Genomic DNA, 27,319 nt, shown 5'->3' on the forward strand with positions numbered 1-27,319 from the left:
TTCCATCCCTAGCTCCCCCCAATGTGCAATAAGCACCACCAGCCACTGCCACTCCTGATTCGAGGAACGTTTCCCTCGGCTGGCCGTACACTTTGGAAGGCAGGTACTAGAACTAGCAACATTAATTGAACCCTTTCATTGCTAAGACATACATGTATCTATCTACTTGCACATAAGAATAAGATGGTAGTTTTGGAGAGAGTTTCATCAAAGCCGTGATACCTTTTCACTTATTTAAGAATCAACAACAGCACAAATCGAAATTGCAGCATTTCCTAGAACGTCCCATATAAATCAACTGGAGAAAAAGTTGCAGTACTATGTACGTCTACATAGCAGTGAAGAGGTTAATTCCCACCTCTGGTTATAAAAGAAAGTTTCTATGCTGGAGCACCGCTCGATCACTTTCACAAACAATGGTGAAATTTCATACCCACAGAATCCCGACCGCCTGCACCCCTCGGGGCTCACACTCACATAGACTGAATAACGACTACCCCCCAAAAAGCCGCCATTCTTCACGACATCTTCAGCTCGCGGAGTCAAGTAAAGATTACATTTGCTGGAGCAAGGAGGGTTGTTAAGGTCCTTGTGCCGGAACCAAACTTGGGAGTTTTGCTCAGGGAGGTTATAAGCAGGTCTTTGGCTTTGCTTCAAAAACTTGTAACAAGATGGTTAAGATGGAAGAATTGTGACGGATGATGGTAAAAATGACTTTTTGTGTCATTCTTTGTTACAGATCAGAAGCGTAATCTGTAACAAAGAATGACACAAAAAGTCATTTTTACCAACATCCGTTGTTACAGATTACGCTTCTGATCTGTAACAAAGAAAGATGCAGAAGGTCATTTTTACCATCATCCATCAAAATTTTTCCATCTTAACCATCTTGTTACAAGTATTCGTATGACCTTAGAGTAGAGCATGCACCAGAATAACATTGGGTTACAGTCAGTATACTGAGTGTGTAGTATTTCTAGCTTAAGATTATTATTGTCTATATCGCTGTTCATTTTTATGCTATGCCTGTGACAGAAAGCCTGCGTTTGTGTGCATGTGTGTGTGCGTGTGTGTGTGTGTGTGTGTGTGTGTGTGTGTGTGTGTGTGTGCGCGCGTGCGTGCGTGAGTGTGTGTGTAAGTGTGTGTGTAAGTGTGTGTGTGTGTATGTGTGTGTGTGTGTGTGTGTGTGTGTGTGAGAGAGAGAGAGAGAGAGAGAGAGAGAGAGAGAGAGAGAGAGAGAGAGAGAGAGAGAGAGAGAGTGCACGTGGTGAAACACCAATCCAAAGTGCCAGGATCTGGACAATAAACTTATTTTATCTTTATTTTAAATCACGAGTTGAGATGGCAAAGCATTTTCCTTCTTCCACAGCAGCACTCCAAGGGGAAGGGGAGGAACTTTCCATTTCCGGGGAGTCCTGCCTGCATTTGAGAGGCAGCGTGGTGGAATCAGGCTCTCGTCAATTTTTTGGGCATATTGAGTTATGGTATCATCTTAAAGCTTGTTCATTTGTCTTGCTTTCAATGAACAAGTTACCCATCCATCTTCAATAGAAGTGGAGATTTTTTTGGATTGAAGGAAGTGGGGTCAACTTATTTAAGAGATAAAATTATCGAGAAAATGGCTGTCAAAGCTTGGTAAATTCCAAAGCTGGAGAGTCCATGAAAACTGTAAATTTATATTTCTGTGCCTTTAATCAACGTTTTGGGTGAAATCCTCAAAGGAATATGTTTGTAAATAGGCACAAAAAGATGTTGAGCGAAAAAACAAAAATTTGATAAAAATTGGTAAGCAGGGAGAAAACTGCTGTTTTCTTCGACTTCATTATTTTGACGAGAGCATGATTCCACCACGCTGCCTCACATTTCATAGAAACACAGACTAAAGCTGACAATCCATATGCCCGAAAAACCGATGCGAACTTCGGGTGCGAATTTCGTGTACGAAATTCGGGTGCGTTGAAAAAAGAGCCCTCCTTCCATATACGCGAAATTCGCATCCGTCATCTGACTGAAATCACGGCACCAGTTCAGTCAGAGCAAGCACTCTACGTTGAAAACAAGAGAATTTTGCTGTTAGAACTCCTGTTCCTACGAAAGCAGGCTTTAAATTGCTTTGTCCAGACTTGATGATGGTCCTTCCTTCAAAAGCTTTGCTTTCTTGGGTCGTTTTCTTTTCGAAGCTTCGGTCCTATCACGGACAGCGCTGGCTGATGTGGCTGCGGCACAGACAGCAATCTTAAGTTATAATTAATGTATGTTAGAAGTTGTATTCAAGTGCATTTAATTAAGGAGGGGGGGGGGGTGTAAGTGAAATGCTATTTTTAGTTATTACATGATTTAAACGATAAATGATAACATAGATAGATTACATAGACTCCCGAAAGTTTCCCACAAACTAAAAAAAAAGTGGTTGCCATGCAAATGACAGCCACCTTGAAAATAAACACTTCTTTTCAGTCTTGGTTTTAATACTTCTCTCTCGAACCAAGGAAATCAACATTTCGACGTTTTCCCCACTTACCTAGTGCTTCCATGCTACTTCGTTCCTTTGAAGTAGATTTGGCGGGAAATAAGCCCCGCCCACTTCACGAAGAATTCGCATGCGAAGAAAAAAGTTTCGCTCCCTCGTGCGAAACAAAATCTTCGCATGCGAATTTCGGACTCGGCCATGCGAAATTCCGGTATATGGATTCACCCAATGACAAAAACGTTGGTGCGAAAAAAATAATACGCAAGCGAAATTCGCACCCGAAGTTCGCATCGGTTTTTCGGGCATATGGAATGTCAGCTTAAAACGGTTCAGCCACCTGTCAATGGCAGTGTCATACGGGGTGGCCATTGCCCGACTCGCTGACTCAAAATGTTCAGGTGACTGAGTCGCACGGCAAAGTACTGGGCACCCCGTATTAGAAATGTCACTTAGCAAGCCAGCCTCTTGTGCCTTTAACACCGAGTACTCAAGCCATAAAGGAAGAGGTAGACCACGCAAAATATAAATTGGAGGAGTTAAGGAAACCATAAGAAATTATAATATTATCTCAATTGATAGAGCTGCAGAGCTGGCCTACCGTAGAAAACTGTATCTCCCCTCAACGCTTCACGGGAACAAAGGATGAAAAAATAAAAGTAAAGTATCAACGAAGGAGGCAGGGAGATTCCGTTAGGACAGGTTTCCATCTTGGACAGGTGTCCGTAAAAGGCAGATTCGACTATGAAGAAATGATACGCAAATACGGGAAATCGAATATGCAATTAGGTATATAAAGGCAGGTTAATACGGTATCCCAGTAGAACAGTAGGTTAAAGGTCATATAATGAGCAATAATAAAATTCATCGATTTAACTCTTTCAAGCCGTAGGTCTTTGTTGCAGCAAGTTAAGTTTGAAATAATACATAAACGCTAGCATTTTAAGCATTACAAAGTTAGCCCCTAAATATAGCTACAATTAAGCATGCATTTAAATTAGCTACCTAAATGTCTAGAAAAGAATGACGATTTGAAACATGAGCATTCAGTTACATTACAGTAGGCAATCGATCATTAAATGATGAATTAGAAGAACCCCCCGCCGCCTCATTCCAAAATAATCAAATCGACTCTAACCAAGGCTTCGAGTTCGAGTAAAATCAATGATAGTACATAACAAGATGGGCCACTCAGCCTAAAAAGTGTCCGCAGGAAGTATGCTCTTTGCTTCAGATGGCGCTGCAGTCTGTTTTGAAGCTCTCTTTCGTTTTTCCAGAAAAAGAATAGGAATAGCACCTCCTTGCGTGCGCAGATCGACTGCTGTTCATCAGCAGTTCGGGTACGTTTAGTGCGGAGTTTTAGTTTTTTAAAATTTTAATGACATCTCGCCTTTCATTCTAAAGTCAAATTAAACAAAGAAAACCATCACCCTTTCCTCCGGAAGAGGTTTTTTGTCAGTGTAACCATTTAAAAAAAGCGTTCTTCCGAAATTTATCCCAAAACTTGCTAGTTTCACTTTGATTTTTTAAAACTCAAGTAGGGTAACTCTGTTCGCAAAGAGTGCGCTTTTGTGAAGAGGGCGCCACCAAATTTTGAGGACACTTTTTTAATTGGCTCAAAGAGAGAAGTGGCCCATCTTGTTATGTACTATCATTGGTAAAATCAATTTGGGCAGGGGACGTAACTCCGTAATAATTTATGTTATCGGTAAAAAGGTAAATTGTTGCACTTTGTAACAGTCCTCACGATACAAAATTAATAAACCCTTTGCGCTCTGCTCCAGCTTAAATGTCCTTATCGCCCTAACCACCCCCTCCCCCTCCCCCTCCAACCTCCACACAAACACCTGTTGATAGGAAACAATAAATAATTATGCAAGCGTAGGCTATGGTCAGCTTTTCAGTTATACAGGCCATATTTTTGTATATATTTAAATGTTTTCGGGGTTGGTTTTTTCAAATCATTGAAGGTAGGTAATTAGTTTTTTCCTGACTTTATCTTAAATCGCAATAATTCAAATTTAATTTGCTCAAGTTTGATCATTATTGGGGCTGGCTGCTTTGGTCCTGACTGTCACGTCCAACCAGGACAGAGAGGGATACAGCACCCCAGCACAAAGACAGGGACACATGCACTTGTACTCTGTCTGTGGCGTCGCATGGGTTGCAGACAAGGGAGTGCATAACTGGAAAGTGAGCAAATGAGTAATAGGCTTAGTAGGGCTACTATTAAGATTTTTTGAGAAAGTCAATTAGAATCTGCAGGATATCCCGTAATCTACGATATCTATGGATATTTACAACTGATTCTAGGTGAAACTGTATACATGTAAAAGTAAAAGCTGCGATATAAAGTGAAACAATAATAACAACTCACTGTGCTCACAGTCTGAGAAGATTTAAAGATTTCTAATTACTTCGTGCAACACAAGGACTTGCAACACAATATTATGATTACAGGGGGAGAGCAACAGTTTGGATACCCATATTCTTCCTTGAATTACCGTTGACTCTACTAGTGTTGTAGATAGGCTCGCGGAAACGTGGATCAAATATTTAGCTTGCCTCAAATCGGTCCTTCGAAGAGCAGTTTCAGTTTCATGCACCTTTCTTCTTGTGCGGGAAGAACGATACCTAGATTTCTCTACCGTGATAAAAATAACTTTTGCTTGCTCCCAGCAGAGACTACCGCAAGCGGTGCGACGAGCTTAAACCATCCCCGCAGTCTGCCTAGTCTTCACTAGGCCTAGATCTAGCGCAGCCAGCGGGTGACGGATCGCAAGGATGTTATAATGTAGATCTAGAGGACTGACTGGTTTAGAACAATTAGAAAAAGGGAGAGAGGTGAAGGCTAGGATTAGGTGACGCCTAGACGACAAAGAAGAAATCATGGGCTAAGTGAGTTGTTGCCTGCAGAGCAATGCAGCCCTCAAAGGATTGATGAGTTTCCCGTATCGAAAACCCGACTCAGGTGTCTCCGTCACGGTTGGTGTCGGCCTGCATAAAATATGTAGGCCTACATCAGGGGTGGCTCGTGGGGATAAAAAGTGGACGTGCACAATTAAGCTTTCGCATGCTGAAGATAGTCAAGGGCATAGTAAATGAGACGGTGTATAATTTTAGGGTCTTTGGGTTGGTGAAGGAGGACCTTGTATTTTTACTTTCATTCTTTTTACTTGTCGCTTTGATTTATAGTACTAAATTTGTTTGTTAGCTAAACACCGATTTCGTTCATCATGTATTGCAACTGTACACTCAAGTAATAACTTAATTTCACTGTTCCACTACAAAACCATTCAAAGGCACTAACTCATAGTCATAGGACCGTCACGTTCACCTCCCTCAGGTTCAACGTCACAGAGTCATTTAAAATAAAGGCAAGATCTAGACAATGAAGCAATCACAATTCACTTGAGCACTCCGCTGGATTGCTCTTGGGCTGACATAATATTGGCAAAGAATAGCGTACGGTCTTTCGCGTTTATTTTTAGACTGCCTATTGTGGGCTATGTTTTGGCACTCCTCGGCAGGAGCACATTTGAGATGTGCCGTTTTATTAATATTAATGTACCGCCAAACTCGCTACGAGTGTCGTCATTGCTTGGGTTATCCCCAAGAACGATTTATAGGTCAGGTTAAACTGTTGAATATCCTATTAAAAAACTATTATGTTTAGGTAAAACACGTGGACTTTGGCATAGCATAGTAATATGTTTACGGCGCTATAGACACAGAAATGACAGTTATGGCGCCAGTGAGGGCCTTGTTTTGATATAATAATATTTGGCTATTGTTTGTTTCTGGCTTCTTTTATTTTATTATTGTGGGTGTTTTACGAAATAGAACATTAAACATTTTTGGGCGGCGCTGCACGCCCGTGCCTGGCCTACATGTTATATGGGCATCGATCAATGTACGTGTATACATATCTTACAGTCATCAAATCAAGAAGGCTTAATGTTGTAATAGACAGTAAAAAGTTATATCATAAACTCTCACTCTCACAAAACAAGAAGGGAAAAGGATCACCCCCCCCCCCCCTTTCCCCTGGAAAAAAGAAAATCAACCGAAAAATAAAAGATTAATGACATTTTTGACGTAATAATTTTAAAAAATTTACACTATGGAGATCACGGTAATGATTCAAAACTATTATGATAGCCAATTCCCGAGCACACAACCCCCCCCCCCCCCCCCGCCCCAAGGTCGTCTTTCATTATATTATTATCATATATTTGTATATTATAATTATCCCCGCGCACGGCCAAATGAACCAACCTCGCGATTCGGATCTGGCCCGTAGTTTGGTGACAACTTGTCAACCTGTCTCTCATCATAGGTAATGACGTTAGTCAGTTTGTCTGCTGCCTCTAGACAATAGTTTATAAGAAATAATAGTAAAAACAATAATAACTAGTCTACATTGTCGGTTATTTATTTTATTTTTTTTGCTTCGTAAAGGATTGCTGAGTTACGAGGATAAAATTCATTTGACAATAGGGCAAAATATAATTGGTTGAAGTTCAAACTGCGAAGAAATCTGGCATGCCCTTTGACTTTCACCTTTCGCTTTCATTCATCAACAACAACTCGACAACCTCTGATCTGTGTCTATGGCCTGAGGCATCTTGTGGAAATTTAGTATTTTTTTCTGGTGTGCTAGGCCTAGAAATCTAATCTTGAAGAGGCAATGTGAAGTATTTACGACCTACATCTACTTTACTAGATATAGATTCTTACTTTGAGTCAAGACCGAGTCAAAGCCCAGCAGTTGCGCTTTGCCAAAGTGCTCTCGGCAAGAAGTGTGTACATCGTCAGCTATGGTCTTACTCTTACAGAAATTACATAATTTATCATTTGGTGGTAGAAGACTACTGAACGGGGCCGAGCTCGTGTGCTCAGCAAACTTTTATGGTCACAGGCACTCCTCAACCTCAAGCAGTGGAGGAAGTGACCATTTGGACAGTTTGGGTCTACTTGATTACACAACAAAGGTGGGTTGCAAGGGCTGGTGGGGCACCTGAGGTCTATTTTGGCTATTACAAGGCTTAGAGTACCCATATTTTCTGTTGGACATCGTGTGCTATTGTCATTGTGGATTTTAAATCAATAGTTCAAAATGTGTATTGTGAATCGGCTGCTATGGAAACGATGGCCATATTGGATTTTGTATACCTTTTTCAATCCCATTTTATTCCCTTATCAACCAATAGACCAATGCACTTCCAATTTGGTATGCCAACAGTAAATATGTATAGCTCTTAAATTTAGGTAGTTGGATTTTTAAATATATTTAGTTTTTATTTTATCACACTTACAATTGGGATGTTGTAAAAAAAGTGAAAAAAAATGGAAAATTCATGCTTTCAAAGCCCATAAATAAAAAATTCAACCAGCCAAAATTTAGAGCTAGATGTTGGTGGTATCCTGCGAAAGTTACATTGAAATTGAACAGAAACAGAGCAGAAAAATGGGATAATGTGTAAAAAAATAGAATTGTGAGAAAACAGCCGATAAACTTGATAAAAAAAGGTAAGAAAAGACAGGAAAACATGTGCCTTCGCAGAAAAACCTGACAAGAAATCACAGCTTTAGGATGTAGCAAGGATATGTTTCTGAATGTTGTTCAGGAAATGTCCAGGTATTATATATTATATTAACCCCAATTTGCAAAATTTGACCCGAAAACAAGATTTCTAGGTGCCCCACCAGCCCTTTAAGAGTAGCACTCGGGAGAAGTGGTCCTGGCCTTACTCCATTGATCTACTTGACTTCTAATCGGAAACAAAAACGGAAGTCGAGTAAAAAAGCTGGCTTAGTTTGTTTTTTTTAGACCTAGAATCTATAGTCAACCTAGAAAAAATCTTTTACTTACTGTTAGTAAGCTGGGTAGCTCCAAGTCCAAACTAACGAGGCGAGTGAACTAGCTTAATATTAATAATATAAAGGTAGCAAAAAATTCAGAGGGCCAACTTTTGATGGGTTTCGGTCACGCACAGTTTATGCAGGCCGACACCACAGATCCTACTTCTTTAAAGGTTTACTTTCCCTCTGTTGTTTCTTTTGGTTTATCTTACTTTTTCCCAGCACTATATGACCATTAGTGACATTGTGTAGGCTTCTCACTGCAACAAACGAAAAGAATTTTGCCTTTTTGCGTAGTGATATCAAATCATGACCAAAAAAATTATCATGGCTTCCCATTTCCATTTCTTTTTGCCGAAAAGGTGAAGCAGCACAAATCTCCAGGACTCCCCATTGTACACCATAGCAAGTATGTGTGCGACTTCCCTCTCAAGCACCGCTTCTGCATGCGTAAATTCCATGCTGTTCTGCGGTACCTTCGATCAGATGGCATCATCTCTATGAAGCAAGTCCTTGAGCCTAGAGAAGTCACCCAGGAGGAGTGCCAGTTGGTACATCACCCTGACTACATCCACAGGTAAAACTATCATCTATGTGACTTTGATTTTGTTGTGTAATGGTTGCTTTACGTTTATATTTGCCTTTGGGTAGGGACTCAATATATGGAAGCTCTCACGCACCACTACGGAATATCTGACAAGTTCGTGAGTTTGATCAAGAAGATGTATGAAGGAATGAGCTGCCGTGTCTTGCTTGGAGGGCAGCGGACAGACTCATTTGAAGTGAAAACGGGAGTGAGACAGGGATGCCCGCTATCGCCTTTTCTCTTTTTATTAGCAGTGGATTGGATAATGAGACAGACAACTTCGGGACAACGCGGTGGCATTCAGTGGACCTTTTCCACTCAGTTGGAAGACTTGGACTTTGCCGACGACTTGGCACTTCTTTCTCATAATTGAGCCCAGATGCAACTGAAGACAGATGGCCTCAGAACCTTCTCCTGTAGTGTTGGACTTCATATTCATACGGATAAAACGAAAGTTCTTTGAATGAATGTAGCTGACGTTCCTATCACACTGCAAGGGGCACCATTGGCAGATGTTGAATCCTTCACCTACCCGGGAAGTGTCATCAACAAGGCAGGGGGAGCAGACGAAGACATCAAGGTCAGAATCCAAAAGGCAAGAGCGGCATTCATCATCCTCAGGAATATGGATGTTTAAGGAACTGGGATTGAACACCAAACTGAAGACTTCTACTGTATGGTTCAGAGACATAGAGGATCACACCATCAGCAGCAAGGAAACTGCATAGCTTCATAAATGAATGTCTAAGAAGGATAGTGGGGATCAAGTGGTACGACCGAGTCACAAATGCTCAACTGTGGGAAAGAACAAGTCAAAGGCCAGTAAAGGAAGACATACAGGTGAAGTAATGGAAATGGATTGGCAAGCATCATCAGACAGGCTTCGACGTGGAATCCACAAGGAAAACGTAAGAAAGGAAGACCAAAGATGACATGGAGGCAAGTGGTACAAGTGGAAATGGAAAAGGCAGGGACATCATAGAAACAGCTAGAAAAGGATGTACAAGACAGGCTTCGCTGGAAAAATGTTGATGGCCTCTATGCTCCACTGGGGGTTTAATAAAAGGGCTAGAGGGAGAGATTGATATTATCTGTATTGCTTGCCTTCTAACAACGAAAGAGTTGGAAAAGAATATTCTTTTTAATGTTCTATTACAAACAGTTATTGAGAAATGGTAATTTATAATACATGATAGACTCTACATGTATTACAATTATGTAATGTTATAACTTGAAATACATTGTGTCTCATCATTTTTCATGAAAGAACAAAAATGACAAACTCAAACAATAGGTGGTTGTTACAGTGCAACACTCTCCAGTGACAATAAATTTTCTCTCTCTCTCTCTTGCCCTTTTTTAACTCCCAGTGGAGCACGCATCCTTTTCTATCAGTTTCCATGATGTCCCCGTTTTTTTCAATTTCAGCTTGTACCGCTCGCCTCCATGTCATCTTTGGTCTTCCCTTCTTTCGTTTTCCTTGTGGGTTCCACGACAAGGAATTTTACTGTGTTATTTCTTTTCTGAACAATGCTTGGCAGTATTGTTTGAGTTGGGTTCACCATTCCCTGTTATTATACAGTATAGCGCGCCTATGGTGAAATTGGTGGGGTGCAGAAGTCTTTTCGCTGTGTTGGTGTTTTATACAGTCAAACCTGTGTAAGACGGCCACCCATTGTCAAGGAAAAAAGTGGCCGTATAAGACAGGTGGGCATCTTAGGCAGGACTGATGAAGCTAAAGAAAACAAACCATTCCCATCTGAGGCCCCAATCGAAAGTAGCCCCATTGTTGTTGTCTTTGTTGGTGTTGTTGATGTTGGTTTGTATTTCGTTTGTAATTTTTATTTTGTCGCTGATTTTACACAATGGTGACAATAAAACGAAATGCATCAGACAAGGAAGACAGAGTGCCATGTTAAAACAAACACATGGGTCGCCACCACTCGGAGAACGAGGGACGCTTCTGTAACAAGTTCATGTTGACGTCCTTTGTTACTTTGTTACGGACTGGGTAAACAGTAACCACTCATCTCATTTACGATTTGTGTATGAGTTCTGGGTGGGGCTTATGGGTTATGAGGGATCCACACGCTTACCTCACGAGCAGCTGAGAATTGGTACCCATTGGTCAACAGTGGGAGGGGCCTACGCAACATTATCGGTTGAAGGGGCTACTTAACAACAACGACAGGTGATTGAATTATGACGGCTCGTCCACAACGCCAAGGGCCAGTGCACAATTTATGACAAAACTTAATGGAGTCACTAAGGTGGCTGTCTTAGACAGGGGTTATTGCTTAGTTTGATAGGGGTTGTGTGTTAAAATATGGTGGCCGGGGCCGCGTTGGACAGTGCCCGTTTTACACAGTTAAATTATATAGAAAAAACGCAAGGGGGGAAATGGAAAGTGGCCGTTTGTACAGGTGGCCGTCTTATAAAGGTGCCCGTCAGGGCAGGTTTGACTGTACTTTGAAATTTGGCAATATCAATCTTATTATTTTGAACTTAACAATGCCTCTGAAGCTCTATTGTCACTTTCTTTAACTTTAGTTGATAGTTTTACATAATAATATTAACCTCCTTTCTTTCTTTCTCTTTGAAAGGTTTTTCAATGGTTTAACATCTAAGAAGGAGCAGAGAGTGAGTGGTGTTGAGTGGTCTCCTGGCATTGTGTCAAGGTGCAGGCATGAAACAGGTGAGATGAAATTCTCAGAGAATTACTTTCCCTCTTTTTAGGTGTTGTTCATCCATTGCAGAATGTAGCCCTCCAACTATACTATGACCTCCGTTATGTTCTATCAGCTGTTCTCTGTTTCCAGGTTTTACCCGTCCATTGTCTGCCGTCATCTACCACCTTTCTGGTCTTCTTCTTGATCTTTTTTTTGTCCATCTGTTACCTTTCATTCTACTGATGTACCCAGCCCATTTCCATTTTTGTTGGAGTATACTATAAATTTGAGGATATCTGTCACCTGTGTTTTCTTTTGTATTTTTGTGTGTACTTTATTTAATTTTGTATTCTTCTGCCCTGCATCTTCCTTTCCATTGCTCTCTCTGTGTTGTCCATAACTCTTTCACTACTGCGAACCGTGTTTCACAGCTTGTGTTACTCCCAATGCTGGACCATGATCCATGTTTCACAGCTCTTCACTTTCTGTTTCAAAACCGGTCCTACTTTTGTACTTGTGAGGCAGCATGGTGAAATCAGGCACTCGTCAAAGTAATGGAATCAAAGAAATCAGCATTTTTCGCCCTGTTTGGAGTGGAGATTTTTAAAGAATTTTTGTTTTATGGCTCAGCCCCCTGTATGTCTGTTCAAAAACACACATTAAGGCACGAAAATGTAAATTTGCAGACTCAAGGACTCTTGAGACTTTATGGAAGTCACCAAACTTTGACGGCCCTTTTCTTGCTAAATTCACTCTTGAAACCAGGTGACCGCACCTACTGCAATTGTTAAATAGTACCTCAACTTCTATTCAAGATAGATAGATCTTTTTTTCATCAAAAGCAAGGCAAATAAACAACTTTTAAGATGATGCCAATAACTCCATATGCCCAAAAATTGACGAGCGCCCGATTCCAACGCGTCGGGACACATTTTATTAATCAAAATTACATATCTCAGGCTGAAGCATAATCATTTTGAGCAACATGTTGAGATAGGTCATTATTTCCCCCTTTATTTGCCTATAATAATACGTGTACATGTGGCTAAAATTGAAAGTTGAACTGTCTGAGGGTAGGCAGAATCAGAAAGTAGGTCATAGATAAGGCCAGTTCTAGGTGAGGAACCCACCGTGAAAGAGTTAATTTGCGTAGGCCTATGATGTTTTTGTGGTTATAGGCCTCTCATTGAATTTACAAGTGATCTAGATTCTATCTATAACGAAAATATTTTTTTTAATAGAGTAGCAGATATTTTTTTTACTCATGGACCCTTCTCATGTTCAGATATATATATATATTCCAAAACACTTCTTTTGTTCCTTTTTATCTGCTTTACGTGAATTTGGACTTTGTCTTTATATCCATTGCAAATTATTAGTTTATGAGATAAATTATAAATGGATTTTTTATACGAACTAGATCACTTTCAGATCAATTGGATAGTAATATTATATTTGACTTGTTTTTAACAACATGGGGGGTTTCAGAGGGGTATCTAAAACTAAATAGAATTTAGGGGGTTTCAGGGGGCATCTAAAAGGAATTAAGGGGTTTCAGGGGGGCATGCCTCCCTAGAATATGTCTCTATAATTTGATGTTATGGCAATATTAAGTTTGGTATTTTCTTTCTTTGAACAAAGTGGCTAGCTGTACTTAAGTATGGCGCACTTAAGGCATACTTAAGTATGGCGCACTTAAGGCATACTTAAGTATGGCGCACTTAAGGCATACTTAAGTATGGCGCACTTAAGGCATACTTAAGTATGGCGCACTTAAGGCATACTTAAGTATGGCGCACTTAAGGCATACTTAAGTATGGCGCACTTAAGGCATACTTAAGTATGGCGCACTTAAGGCATACTTAAGTATGGCGCACTTAAGGCATACTTAAGTATGGCGCACTTAAGGCATACTTAAGTATGGCGCACTTAAGGCATACTTAAGTATGGCGCACTTAAGGCATACTTAAGTATGGCGCACTTAAGGCATACTTAAGTATGGCGCACTTAAGGCATACTTAAGTATGGCGCACTTAAGGCATACTTAAGTATGGCGCACTTAAGGCATACTTAAGTATGGCGCACTTAAGGCATACTTAAGTATGGCGCACTTAAGGCATACTTAAGTATGGCGCACTTAAGGCATACTTAAGTATGGCGCACTTAAGGCATACTTAAGTATGGCGCACTTAAGGCATACATAAGTATGGCGCACTTAAGGCATACTTAAGTATGGCGCACTTAAGGCATACTTAAGTATGGCGCACTTAAGGCATACTTAAGTATGGCGCACTTAAGGCATACTTAAGTATGGCGCACTTAAGGCATACTTAAGTATGGCGCACTTAAGGCATACTTAAGTATGGCGCACTTAAGGCATACTTAAGTATGGCGCACTTAAGGCATACTTAAGTATGGCGCACTTAAGGCATACTTAAGTATGGCGCACTTAAGGCATACTTAAGTATGGCGCACTTAAGGCATACTTAAGTATGGCGCACTTAAGGCATACTTAAGTATGGCGCACTTAAGGCATACTTAAGTACGGCGCTAGCCTGTCAGTCTAGCCGTACTTAGACTAGATATAGGTAATTATAATAGGCCCTATAGGGACCGAAACTTGTTGTGTACACAGGTCTCATTAGATCTAGTAATTATTCAGGTTTATAATACATGCATGTTAGTAAGGCGCCTTTTGGTTTCGTCTGAAATACAAATAATTTAGGTAGGCCTATTGCAAAATAAAATTTTATTTACAATTCAGCCATCATTATTAGGTACAGCTAGCCTGCCAGTCTGCCCGACCTCGGCTAGCCTAACCGTCTAGCTGCTAGCGTATTTATTTTAGGCCTTAGATTTCTATTTAAAAAACCTGCTGAGTACATTAGGTCTATTCAGGTTTTAACTACATGCACTGTCAGTGAGACACCTTAGTTTTGGTTTCGTCTCAAATACAAATTATTCTACTTAAGATTTGTGAACTTAAAATTTATGTACAATTCAGGTGGCCTTGGCCTATTTTTTGCTGTTTGTTAGTCTAGCAATAGTATTGAGTATAGCTAGCCCAGCCGGCTAGCCGTCATTAAGTACAGCTAGCCGTCATCGGCTACCCTTGCAGTCTTGCCGTCATTTTAAGCCTTTTCCTTTTTTAAATGACAATTGATTTGCAAAGGTTTTAGTGGCCCCAGGCCTATGTTTGTTTTGCAACAAAAATTATGGCAGTTTAGCCCCCAAAACGGTGTGTCTGTGTGCGGGTCTGGAAGTAAAAATTTAGCCTACCCATATTATTTTCACCATTTTTTATTGGTTCACCGGAAAATGGGGGGGGGGGGGGGGGGGAGTTGTTAGTAAAGAACCTATGTACTATCTTTGTTGTTAGGCACGCGTACGTCCGCCAAAAAAAAAAAATTCCTCAACGAAGAAGGCGATTCATAGAAAAGGAAAAGTCCGAGGCATTTCCGGATGCCGGGCGCCATTTTGAAATTTGACGTTTATTTCGCGGCTTCAGACGCCCAGACGCTTCCTTATTTCGCAGCAGCGGTGCTCTTCCCGGCATGACGGCATGTTGACCAGAGACCAGAAGAATGATAATCTAGATCTGTCGTGACGAAACGTGTGTATTATTAGTATTAATATATCTAGAATGGATGAAGATTGCAATTGCAGGAAGGACTTCCGTAACGAGCGACCACCCCATCAAACAAAACCCTACCCCTACCCCTACCTTTACTAGATTTCTAGATCTAGATGATTACTCCTACTCCTACCCCTACCCTTACCCCAAGCCCTCAATTCTGCTCTGTCACTGTCTCATAGTGGTCGCTCATTTACGGAAGTCCTCCCCAATTGCAAATGTCTTTAGACAGGGCTTCCAGTCTTCATTTCCGCAACGAAGTGACGGCGCTTTTTCGGTAGTTCCCACCCCCCTTATTTGATAGAGCCTGACCTACATCTAGAAGATCTAGATCTATATACGTTTGATTCGCGGCAAGCTAAGATGTCAAACCTAACAACTGCAAAACATTAAATTGTGGTAAAATTCAGGGGGGCATGCCCCCCTGAAACCCCCCACCTTGTTTTTATTCGGTCAGGGGGGCAAGCCCCCCTGAAACCCCCCTACTCTTGGCTTGGGGCCAAAACCGGCGAATAACAAATGCGGGGTGGGAACTACCGAAAAAGCGCCGACTAGATCTAGAGTCTAGTTAGATCTAGAAATCTAGCTAGATTTAGATCTAGATCTAGATTCTAGACTAGACTAGAGTCTCTAGATCTAGAGTCTATACTAGGACTCGAGTCCGAATATATGAAAAAATGTTATTCGGACTCTGATTCTTGTCCAGCATGACATCACTTCCGACTTCCTGTGACTCGTGACTCCGGCTTCCTGTCCTGCCTCACTCGTGACTCGCCTCAGGCTGGGTAGACCGGGATCACTTCGGGCAAAAAGGCGTTTTGTGCAGGAGTCGAGTTTTTATCTTATGATGAATTTGAGGCCTGAAAAGTTATATATCGCTTCTAATAAATGTTTATTTGTCAAAGTCAAGAGGTCATCAGAAGCAATTAAAGATGGCTCGTTAGCGTGTGTCGGGGTCGGATGGGCGGCCTGCACACGTGTGGTGGCTGTGTTCGTGTATCGGGGAGGGGGGTGGGGGCATTATCGGTCCGGGTGTTGAACGTCGCATACACGTCAGTCTTTATTCTCCCGGCAACTGATCATTATTACAATAATAAGCTAATCTAGGCTTGACGTAGATCTATGTAATGAATTGTGCGCTGGTCTATGGAATAAAAAGTTGCCGTATGCTCAGCTCTACACAGCAACACAACTTTTTCTTGGGAAACAATCGAGATGACACAGGCTTGTGATTGTGTATTTGAACGAATCAGTCTTTTTTTTTTACACAGCTCATAATTTATAATGTGCAGGTGCCAGGTGGTCTGCTAATAATCTTCAATTTTACCTTTCGAAGTGGCGGCTAGCCGTACTTAGATCTAGGTTTGGCCCTATCGACTCAAGCCTGTTAAGTACACAGGTCTCAGATCTAGATCTTTAAGTTAATTATTCAGGTTCAAATACATGCAAGTCAGTAAGGCACCTTTTGGTTTTGTCTGAAATACAAATACTTTAGGCATTGCAAACTAAAAATTTCATTTACAATTAGCCATCAATATTAAGTACGGCTAGACTGACAGTCTAGCCGTCCTTAAGTACGGCTAGCCTGGCTGTCTACCCGCACTTAAGTACGGCAAGACAAGAAGTCTAGCCGTACTTATCTTAGGCCCTATTAACATTAGAAAACAGGAGGTTTAAAATACATGCACTGTCATTAATAAGGCACCTGGTTTCGTCTCAAATACAAATACTTTAGGTACTGCACACTAAAAATGTATATTTACAATTCAGTAGGCCTATTTTTCGTAAATGGTGAGTCTAGCTATCATAAGAATAAGTACGGCTAGACTGCCAGTCTAGCCGTCATTAAGTACGGCTAGCCTCTTCCTTTACCTTTTTCTACAACAAAGAAAATGGGAAACATGGGGGGGTGGGGGGGCGTATCAATGATGAAACGGCGGGCATTGGATCAGCAGATAAGGTGTGGGGGGAACTTAAAAATGGCGGAAAATTGGAAGCACTGAACGTTTGATCTATAGAACGAAGACAGTTTCCTTTTTTCCGGATCCGAGTCCGAATAACATTTTTTCATATTCGGACTCGAGTCCGAATAAGAATTTTTTATACATGAAAAAATGTTATTTGGACTTGTCCGAATAAAGACGGCTTTTCCTGCCCCCCGTCTCCCGGATTTATGTTCCCCGATATAAAATGAATTTCTGCTTGAGTTTGTGTACGTTCTTCTACTTCTAGAATTGCCCGTGTTGGTTTTACACCGAAGTGTAGTGTAGAGAGGCCTACGTCTCTGAAGGCCACCTCTGCAGGCGAGTCTTTTGGGTATTCTCACCCGGTGTGCGTTCACCGTTGTAAAATAGCCTAGATCTTGATCTAGATGAGCCTTTGCCAAAAGGTGGGGGTGTTTGCTTTAAACTTATATGGCGTTTAAATAGAAAGCCTTTAAAAATACCGTTAAAAATTTCAAAGATCATTTTTTACATGAAATATGCAAAATACGGGCTCAATAAAGGTATTAATTAAAAGATCAGTTTATTGCCGATTAGAATAAAGTAATTAGCTTGGAATTATCTTGCATCAATCCTTCCGCAAGAGTCGGAAAGCATGTGACCCCGCAACACTACAGTCTGGAGTCGACTCGCTCGCCGAGGGGCCCGGTGCGGCGCCGGCCGGGTCAACGCTCTGTGTTTTTGTCGAAATAACGACAGATCATCGTGTTTGAGGCGATAAAATACTGATTTGTAAATTATCTCACAGTCTTGCGAAAAATTAGACTCCATATACTTGTTATAGTGATTGTGCTCTGTTAATGTGGAGATGTTTAGTAGTTTAGTGCTCTTGGTACTCTTTTATTATCTGTCAAACATGGGGTTGCAGCCAATGACTGAAGTTAACAAATTTGATCAAATTTTAAACAACTACCATTTTCTTTAAAATTGACTGAGAGGTTAAAGAATTGCACCAAAATGCTCAGTGGAGGCCTTTCAAATGGAAAAATTGGCATACAGCTACTTTGAAAATTTAGTTTCTGGTACCTACTCTTTCTCTCATTCCCTCCTGTCAACTGGGCATGTGATTGCTAGCACTTCCCCTGCTCTCTCTCTCTCTCTCTCTCTCTCTCTCTCTCTCTCTCTCTCTCTCTCTCTCTCTCTCTCTCCCTCTCTCTCCCTCTCTCTCTCCCTCTCCCTCTCCCTCCCTCCCTCCCTCACTCACTCACTCACTCACTCACACACAAACACACACTCTACCGGGTCTGGGTGTTTAAACTTTCCGAAATCACAAAAGATTTCCCCTACCAGGTCTGTGTACTTCGTGACTTTGTTCCCGGTTACCGGGTCTGTATACACTTCGTTTGTATTTTGTTGTTGATTTAAAAATTGTCACAGTGGGTGGTTGGCGGGTGCTCTGGTGTGGTTTGCTTCTTCTTTCCTATCAAACATCTATCGTCCTTATTATATCTCCCCTTTTATTCTTTTTTATGTTTGTTACTCTCTTGTAACAGCTCTAATCTCCTGGTGCTCAACTCATATGACCTTTGCAGTTGCGAGCACCGTAAAACCTCTACTAAACTAAACTAAAAGTTGTCACAGACACTGTGCCATCTGGCATGTGGTGCTCTGATTTTTTGTAAGAATTCTTTAACTCCACTTACTTACTATGGAGTAGGGACGTTGAGATAACTATAAAAATGAAAGATGAGTACAGCAACAGCAAATGTGATCTTCCCATGAGAAAAACCCAATTTGTAATTTTTCATACACACTAACTTTTTCAGGAGGCACGATCCTCGCCTGTCACCTAGCACTAGTACGAGGTCTAGCATGCAGCACTGGAGGCGGGACGCATCATGCCTTTGCAGCCCACGGCTCAGGCTACTGCCTCATCAACGACATGGCTGTGGCTGCTACTGTAATGCTGAAGAAAAAGCTGGCCAGAAAAGTCCTCATCGTGGATCTGGACGTGCATCAGGTAAACATTTTAATTTTGGTACCGTAGTTTTTGGCCCTGCCTAGGTGCTGAAAGGTTTTCAGGGTGATTGGGCCTGGGAATGACCCAGGAATCTTACTTCACTGGTACTCAGGAATGCCAATTTGAATTTGAGATTAATGATTATTAAAATTTTTAATCTGTATATATATATATATATATATATATATATATAATAATAATAATATATAACATTTATAGAGCGCATTTCCAAAAAAAGTAGCTCAATGCGCTTTACATTGGAATACCCATTTTTCAAAAACCTTTCTTACTACTTCCTTTCTTCTCACGCAATATACATTAATGCACACACACACACACACATACACACACACACACACACACACACACACACACACACACACACACACACACACACACACAGACTATTTTCATCCAGACATAGGAAAAGAACAAATATAATGAAAGCTAACGTTAAAAGCTTATGAAGGATAGGCCTGTAGGAACAGAAAATGTTTAAGATGTCTTTTGAAGCTATCAAGTGTTCTTATTTGTCTTAGTTTCATGGGTAATCTGTTCCACATAAATGGACCAAGATATGAGAAAGATCTCTCTCCATATGATTTGTATGATTTTACAGGTGTCACAAGTAGGGTGTTATCGTTCGATGATCTTAGGTTTCTCCCTGGTTTATATATACTGATAAGTTCTTGCAGATAAAAAGGAGCAGTTTTATTTACACATTTGAAACACATGACGCAGATTTTAAATATTATTCGTTCTTTTACAGGGAGCCAATGCAGTTCTTTTAATAATGGAGTGACATGGTCTCGTTTTTTAGATCTTGTTATCAGTCTAGCGGCATTGTTTTGAATTACTTGTAAACGATTCAAATATTTGTTGTTCAGACCTGCTAGGAGTGAGTTACAATAGTCTAATCTAGATAGGATAAGAGATGTTACCAGTGTTTTTGTGGTCTCTTCGCTTAAGTACTTCGAACTAGGCCTATCCTTCTCAGCTGAAAATAAATATATATATTGCCCTGGCAAATTGTAATTTTAAAATTATAAGCTCCCCAATATTTGAAAAACCAGATCTGACGGTTGATAGTTATTTTGTCTGTCGAATTTTTGGGTATTTGTTTGGTTGGCCCTGTTCTGTGAGTGTTTTGTTGGAACAAACAAGAGCACTTATGGTGGAAGTGCTCCTGGGATATATATAGTATCGAAGTTGGGCAATCTTGATTGGGAAAAATAAAGACCTGTTTAGTTTTCATTCATTGCCACCCAGAATTTTTCGAAGACAGTCTGATAACTTCAATAGTCAAGACATGCAGGGTGTGCTCCGAAAAGTGAGCAAAAGAGTCTTTCCAAGTCATTAAAAAAAAATTATTTTTTTTACGTGATTAGCATTCTAGGCCATATTTTGGAGAAGTTTTAAGTTTTATAATGTGCATTTTTGGTGTTTCATTGTCCTTTACCTTTTCATTATGCGCATCATTAGTAACAGGTAGTCTTTTGATCTTTTATTTTCTCTTGGTCAAGATTTTGTTGTTTTTTATTGGTAATCCTTAGAAAGTCTTATTAAATCATTTACGACATACTTTTTTCGGCTGTTGAAACCATAATTTGGAAGTAATTGGAAAGAATTGCCATTACAAAAGCTGTAGAATGGAATTAATGAAACAAACTTTCGACCCTGTTCAAATTGCCGAATGTTGTAGTAATTGCCCAAATGTGTTTCCTGGAAATTTCGGCTGTGTTACGTTTTTCAGCTACACCCATGATCTTAAGGTAGGTCAGATCGAACACCGAGTGAGCCATCTCTGATAAGGACGAAAAAATCTTGGGAGGTCCCCCCCTTGTGCAAATTACGCCACGTTAAAGACCCCTTGGCAGTCCAAACTTGATAAAAGTAGGCTTTGGCTGGCAGCCGGACAACATTAAAAATTAATTCATGCCAAACTGAAAATGTATAATATGTCTGGCACGCTCATATGACTATATGCAGTTTCAAGTGTCGTAAAGTGCTCACCAAAAGTAAACATCTCACCCATCTGTTGACTGTATCTCTCTTCCTTCCTTTCTTTGTATGTTACTCTCTTGTAACGAGTAACGCCTGTGATCTTTGAAACTTATCATGACGGAGTTGTGTTGCAAGTACTGAGAGTGAGATCTCGTACTAAGACAAAAATCAGAATGTAACTTTTTTTTCGTTCAGTCTCATTAAGTCTCTTTACATCCTCAGGGTGATGGCACTGCATCCATTCTACAGCACGCTGAGAATATTTTCACCCTGTCCATGCACTGTGGCAGTAATTTCCCCTTCACCAAACAAAGCAGTGACTTGGACGTTAGCCTCAGGGATCATGCCCAGGTGCTTTACTTCAAAGTGTGTTCCTATCAATGTACGTACTTGTCTGCTTAAGATGGGTTGTTATGGTATTTGGAGGTAGGTTATCTCTGCTGACCTGAAAGGTTCCATGACAGATTCATGACCACTATTCTCCTTGATAATGCCATGGGTTGCCGTCTTTGGCAAGTTGGACTGTATTTTTATGTATTGTTGTTATTTTGGTTTTTTAAAAAATTGTGTAGATCTTATTTGGGCGCACACTAACAGATGATGATTAGTCGATATATGCTCTTTCGTGGTCAGCTCCTCATGCTGCTTTTTCGCCTCACCTTAATCATGATGTAGTATTCCCTTGTACTATAAATCCTAGTAATCTGTTCCTAGTGGAACATGACTTTTTCTTATGATGGTGACTCCCCAGTTAGACCTACTTTTTGGTTCAAAACTACGTTTGGGAACAATAAACACCCAAAACAAGGGATTTATTGTGAAGTGATGTTGGGGGTGCAAATGACTATGAAAAGGTAGTGTGAGCCTTTTATACAATTTATCCTCAGACTACAATAATTGCTCTCTTTTTTTTCATGAATGAATTTAATTTATTGTCTTCTAAGGATGAGGAATATCTCCATGAGGTACACGATGTCTTACCTTATGTGGTAGACACTTTCAATCCTGACCTGGTCATCTATGACGCTGGAATAGACCCTCACAAGGATGACGAACTCGGAAGGTTGGATCTGACAGATACAGGTAGGCTTTATGTTTGCCACCTTGTTGGGACGTTCAAAAGCAACTTTGCCACACACCCAATGGGTTATTTACATTTATCTGTAAGTATTGGATTCCAACTTTAATTTTTTCATTTTCTATTTCGTTGTCCTGATCCTGAAATACATAAATGACTAATTTTCAGCTCATTCCAATCGTGGACTTTAAAATTGAATAGGTTGTTGTAGTTCATCAATATTTTGGTTCTGTTTCCCCTTCTTTAATCCTCTATATATAGCAATTTTCTCTAAACTACCCCTAATTTCCGATACATACAACAACCATATCATGTTTTAAAGTTAAAATGGACTGTTTTTTCCCAAAGTAAAAAGCAGTTTGCTGTTGGAATATTTATGGTTGTGTTCTTGGTCAGTTAATATTAATTCTACTTGTTTTTATAAAAATTGTGGTAATGCTATGTAAATAACTATGACAGCACTGAATTTCGGTTGCAAAAATATGGGAATTGGTACAAAATGTGAAACTGAAATTCCGAGGAACAAGGGTATAAAATTAACTGTTAATGTTAATATTCAGATAGCTGTGACACAAACTGCAAAAGTTAGAAATTGGTAAATATATGTCTCATTTAGAAAACAGATGTCAATGTCTTTGGTTGATAATTTTATTAAAGAAATTTCTAAAGTGTGTCGATGAGAGCTTAAAACACCAACATTGAAAAAATTTTAAAAGTCGAATAGTAAAACAAGAATACCAATTTTCTTGTCTTTCCTTTCAGGTCTGTACAAGAGAGACAAGTACGTGATTGATTTCTTGATCAGTCAGGGCATTCCCGTTGCCACTGTGATTGGAGGTGGTTACTCTCGCAGCCTGGAGACTTTAGGGAAGAGACACACAATAGTCCACAGAGCAGCCAGTAAGGTAATGTCAATGAGTTTCTACAGTGTAAGATGTTTACTGGTGGGAGGAAAGAGGGAGCAAACCATAGCAGTGCGACCCCCAACCATCCTCTGTCAATGGTTTGTAAACTGATTTTTACCCCCTGGGGCAGTGCCACAGACTGACTGTTGTGTCTTTAGGCCATTCCCAAAGGGGGGACATTTCTCGTTCAAGCACAGTAAAATTGTAAATGGGCTGACTCTTGTCACGCTCATAACTGTGCCTGATCTACAACAGAGAACTGCTGTTTTTTTCTTTCCTGATCCTTACTATTGTCATTTTCCTCTACTTCTTTTGTATGTTTGTCACTCTCTTGTGACACCTGCTATTTCCGGGTTGCCTTGATAGTCGAAGCAGACCTTGTGCTGTTGAAGCTATAGAGGTGAGTAGTCTAAGTCTGATTCCCTGTAAAGACTTCTCTGTTAACACCCACCCCTTGGCGCTCATATGACCTTATGCAGTTGCGAGCACCGTAAAACCCTCTACTGTAAAAAAAACAAACACACAAAAAAAAATGATTTCTTTTAGTTTTACTAAGAATGTTACAGTACTTGCAACACAATTAAGTCATGCAGTACCAACAGTCAGAGGTATTACAAAAGAGTAACAAACACAAAAAAGGAGGAGGAGGAGAATAAGGATGGTAGACATTTGATAGAAAAGAAGGTGCAAACCACACTAGAGCACCCGCCAACCACCCAGATTCTCGGAGAAACGATGGCTACTAGTACAAATTCGGCTCAAAATTATGGAATTTGAGTTGTAGGCATTTTTAGCTTCCTCAGCCTCTCCTACAAACACCCTGAAAAGGAACCTTTAGCCATCTGGCTCAGCACAGCCAACTCAACAGTCTATGGGACCTCAGATTGCTCAGCATCTCACTAATAACTGATTTCTTATTGCCCTGAAAGCGTTACTTTCAGTACTTACCTTTATTTTTAGTGCTTGTCCTGTAGGTTCTCGGACTCGCAACCGTAAGGTCGTGGGTTCGAATCCCATCAGGGGCCCGACGTTGTGTCCTTGGGAAAGGCACTTCACACGAATTTTCCTCACTTCACCCAGGTGGGAATGGGTACCCGGCTATAGACAGCGAAAGATCTTGTCAGTTTGTTAGTGTTTGAGGATCTTGTCAGTTTGTTAGTGTTTGAGCGCTTAATCGGCTGCTGGCACTGTATGCTTCCCGGGAAGCTGAGAATGTTTCGGAGTGTTCTATGGTCTGCTGGGGTAATAATATAGTGTAAAGCGCATAGAGCCTGCTGTTGAGCGGGGATATGCGCTATACAAATGCTATTATTATTACTATTATTAATGCCCTCTAAAAAGGTTGCTTTTGGCATAATATTTCAGTGCCTTGCTAAAAAATTTTTCCCACATCTCCGTAATGGGGTGTGAGAAATTAATGTTGCATAGCTGCCAAATAGTGCATTAAAAAGAAACCCATACAATATACATAGTAGAATTTTGAGGGTCTGAGTATGTAAATAAGATTTTTGTATCAGGGAATACGTTTTCTCCAATTTCTGATATTGCTCCTCCTCAGACCATCTAATGCTGAAGAAAATTTATGAACTATCAAATCAGGATTTGGGAATTATAAAGCGAAGGAAACTCTTTTGTAAATGTTGCAGGTCTGCTTGGAATAGTTCAAATTCATTTCATGTAGAAAAATGCTTGTGAAGGGTTCGGGGAGGGGGTGGTTTCTTGTCTACTTGTCGAATGCGCACCATTTTGACTTGCTGCGCAATGTAGATTTTTTTTTTTTTAGTTAAGTTTTGAAAAATTGGCAGCTATCAGGTGGTCCTCCTTCTTTCCCTTCCTCCCAATTGTTATGTGTGTGGCCTATTGTTTTCTGTGCACTAGAAAATCGTAATTGCTCTCTTCATCATGCCATGCTTCTGTTTTTGTTTGGAATTGAAGAAACTTTCAGACAGGTTGCCTTATTATTATTTTTGTTTTCAGGTTTGGATGGATAGACAGCTGTGAAAAGTGCCACTTTGTTTTTGGTAACATTTGACACCGTCCAACCAGCCTTCATGCTGTTACACCATGCGTCTTGACGGATCTTCATGCTGTTCACCTTACGTCTTGACGGACCTTCATGCTGTTTCATCATGCATCTGACAGACCTTGTCGCTGCCTCACCGTGCATCTGATGGGCCTGCACGCTGCTTCACCATTCATCAGACAAGACTGTTCGCTGCTTCACTTTCAGGTCAACAGTTACTTTGTCAGTTCGAATGTTTGAGTCCCTTTTTGTAGAATATGTGGGCGGAAAATGTCCTTGTAGTATTGGATGTTCCAACTTCTGGTATACAGTTTGTATTGGGTCAAGGCTCTCAGGGATTTAGGTTGTGATTTTTAAAGAATTTTTATTTGTACTTGTTTTAAATAGATGATTTTTGGGCATGTTGACCAAATGGAATGACTACTAAAGGATGTGTCAACAGAAAAGCTATATTGTAAAGCTTTCTGCAAAAAGGGACGAGATTGCACTTTGGGGGGGTGGGGGGGGGGTGTCCATTTTATTACATTTTCTTATTCTGGAATGTCCACAGATAATCTTGTTTTTGAAATGATCAAAAAAGCTTTATTAGTTTTCAAGATATCGCACTTTTTGCTGTCATTTCTTACTCCTGTCATGAGTATAACCAGTTTCAGAGTCTGTCACTACCTAAAGTTTCATATCCTATTTCGTAGACTTGTCTTTGATGTACTGTCGGAAACCGCACCTGCCTTTATTCCTTACCATTCTTTCAACAACCCTGACAAATTCATTTGGCTGCCATAACTTCATACATTTCTGCTGTAAAAAGTCGTGTACAAATCAAAGTTTACGAAGTTTATCATTTTCTTGCTCAGTGAAGTGTATGGATTTGAGATTTTCAAAAATGACTGAATCTGTTTGAAACGCATTTTCGACATACAGGAACGACCCCTCAAACCATGAAACAATGACAATATTTCCTTTTTTCAATGCATACATACTGAATATGAACTGTTTCCACAATACATAGATTTTGAATAACTGTTAGGATTTATTACACAAAAAAACCCTCAACAAATAAAATGTTAATATGTCACACGTCATTACGTCATTACGTTGAATAATAAAAACAGGCCCTACTTACCCGTGGATGCTTACTCACAATTCACATCCAAAATGAAAACACAATAATCAAAACAAAAAAAAAAGCAATTTTTTCGACCTGAAATATAGACGGAAAATAGACGAAAGGTGGGGAGGGAGTGAAAGGTTACTTTTCGTACATGAGAAAACAAAGATGGCTGTGAAGGTAAATGTTACGCATGTAAATTATATAAAAACAACTAATCGATCTGAACAAAGCTACAAATGTCCCTCAGCAAGATTACTTTTATCGGATATCTAAAAAGTACGGTGTGAAGTGAAAATAGGATCATATTGTCATCAATACAATAGTGAAAACACAATAACCCACAAAAGCACAGACACAATTTAAAAAAAAACCCCGACAATCTTGAATACAAAAAAATTACACTGGGCACTTATCTTCTTCGGCTGATCCTCCTTGTTGTGGGTCCGGGTGCTGAATCCTTCCTTCTCGGATGTCATCAAGGGCGGCTGGTCTGCATCTCGGTGTGTGCCCGTGCGCACTTCTCGTGGACTGGCTTGTTGCACTGCCTGCAACAAAATTGATGGCTTCGGCCCTTTGCCCTGGATTATTCTCCCGACAAACATGGCATACCTTTCTCTTGGTACCGTACAGGTTCACCACATCATGGTTGTTGCCGGAAGAGCCTGGCGTGTCGGGGTCCCTGTCGCTGGTGAAGTTTCCAATTAGGCCTTCGGCAAGATCCTTGATGAAGTCCTGAAACCCAGAGTACTTCCGGCCAGGGTTGCATGCTTGCCGAAGTCTGTAAGCGCTGAGGGCAGACACCATCGCAAGATAAAAAAATAGCCTTCGCCTCCATTTCTTCGACCTGATGTATAGACAGAAAAGGGAGGAACAGAGGGGTGGGAGTGAAAGGCTACTTTTCATACAGGAGAAAACAAAGATGGCTGTGAAGGAAAATGTTACGCATGAAAACAATATCAAAACAGTTGGTCGATCTGAACAACACTACAAATGTCCCTCTGCGAGATTACTATT

The 27,319-nt window shown here is 40.5% G+C and overlaps 1 protein-coding gene across 1 annotated transcript; it reads left to right on the forward strand.

Annotated features, from left to right (window-relative positions):
• Nucleotides 1-6,590: 6,590 nt before the first annotated feature.
• LOC101850911 (uncharacterized protein SYNPCC7002_A1628-like) lies at nt 6,591-26,642 on the forward strand. Its single transcript, XM_035972504.1, has 8 exons — nt 6,591-6,602; nt 8,695-8,909; nt 11,522-11,613; nt 18,991-19,184; nt 21,411-21,539; nt 22,133-22,271; nt 23,029-23,171; nt 25,149-26,642. Exons 1-8 carry the CDS (start codon nt 6,591-6,593, stop codon nt 25,170-25,172), a joined length of 948 nt encoding a protein of 315 aa, XP_035828397.1. The 3' UTR covers nt 25,173-26,642.
• The last annotated feature ends 677 nt before the right edge of the window (nt 26,643-27,319 follow it).

Source organism: Aplysia californica, unplaced genomic scaffold (assembly GCF_000002075.1).
Source record: "Aplysia californica isolate F4 #8 unplaced genomic scaffold, AplCal3.0 scaffold00717, whole genome shotgun sequence".
Lineage (NCBI taxonomy): Eukaryota > Metazoa > Mollusca > Gastropoda > Aplysiida > Aplysiidae > Aplysia > Aplysia californica.

Bases quoted from the DNA above. Each gene is read 5' to 3' on its own strand.
- LOC101850911 (XM_035972504.1), top strand. The intron at 21,540-22,132 runs GTGCTTTACTTC...TTGTCTTCTAAG, and splicing joins GCCTCAGGGATCATGCCCAG to GATGAGGAATATCTCCATGA. The intron at 22,272-23,028 runs GTAGGCTTTATG...CTTTCCTTTCAG, and splicing joins GTTGGATCTGACAGATACAG to GTCTGTACAAGAGAGACAAG.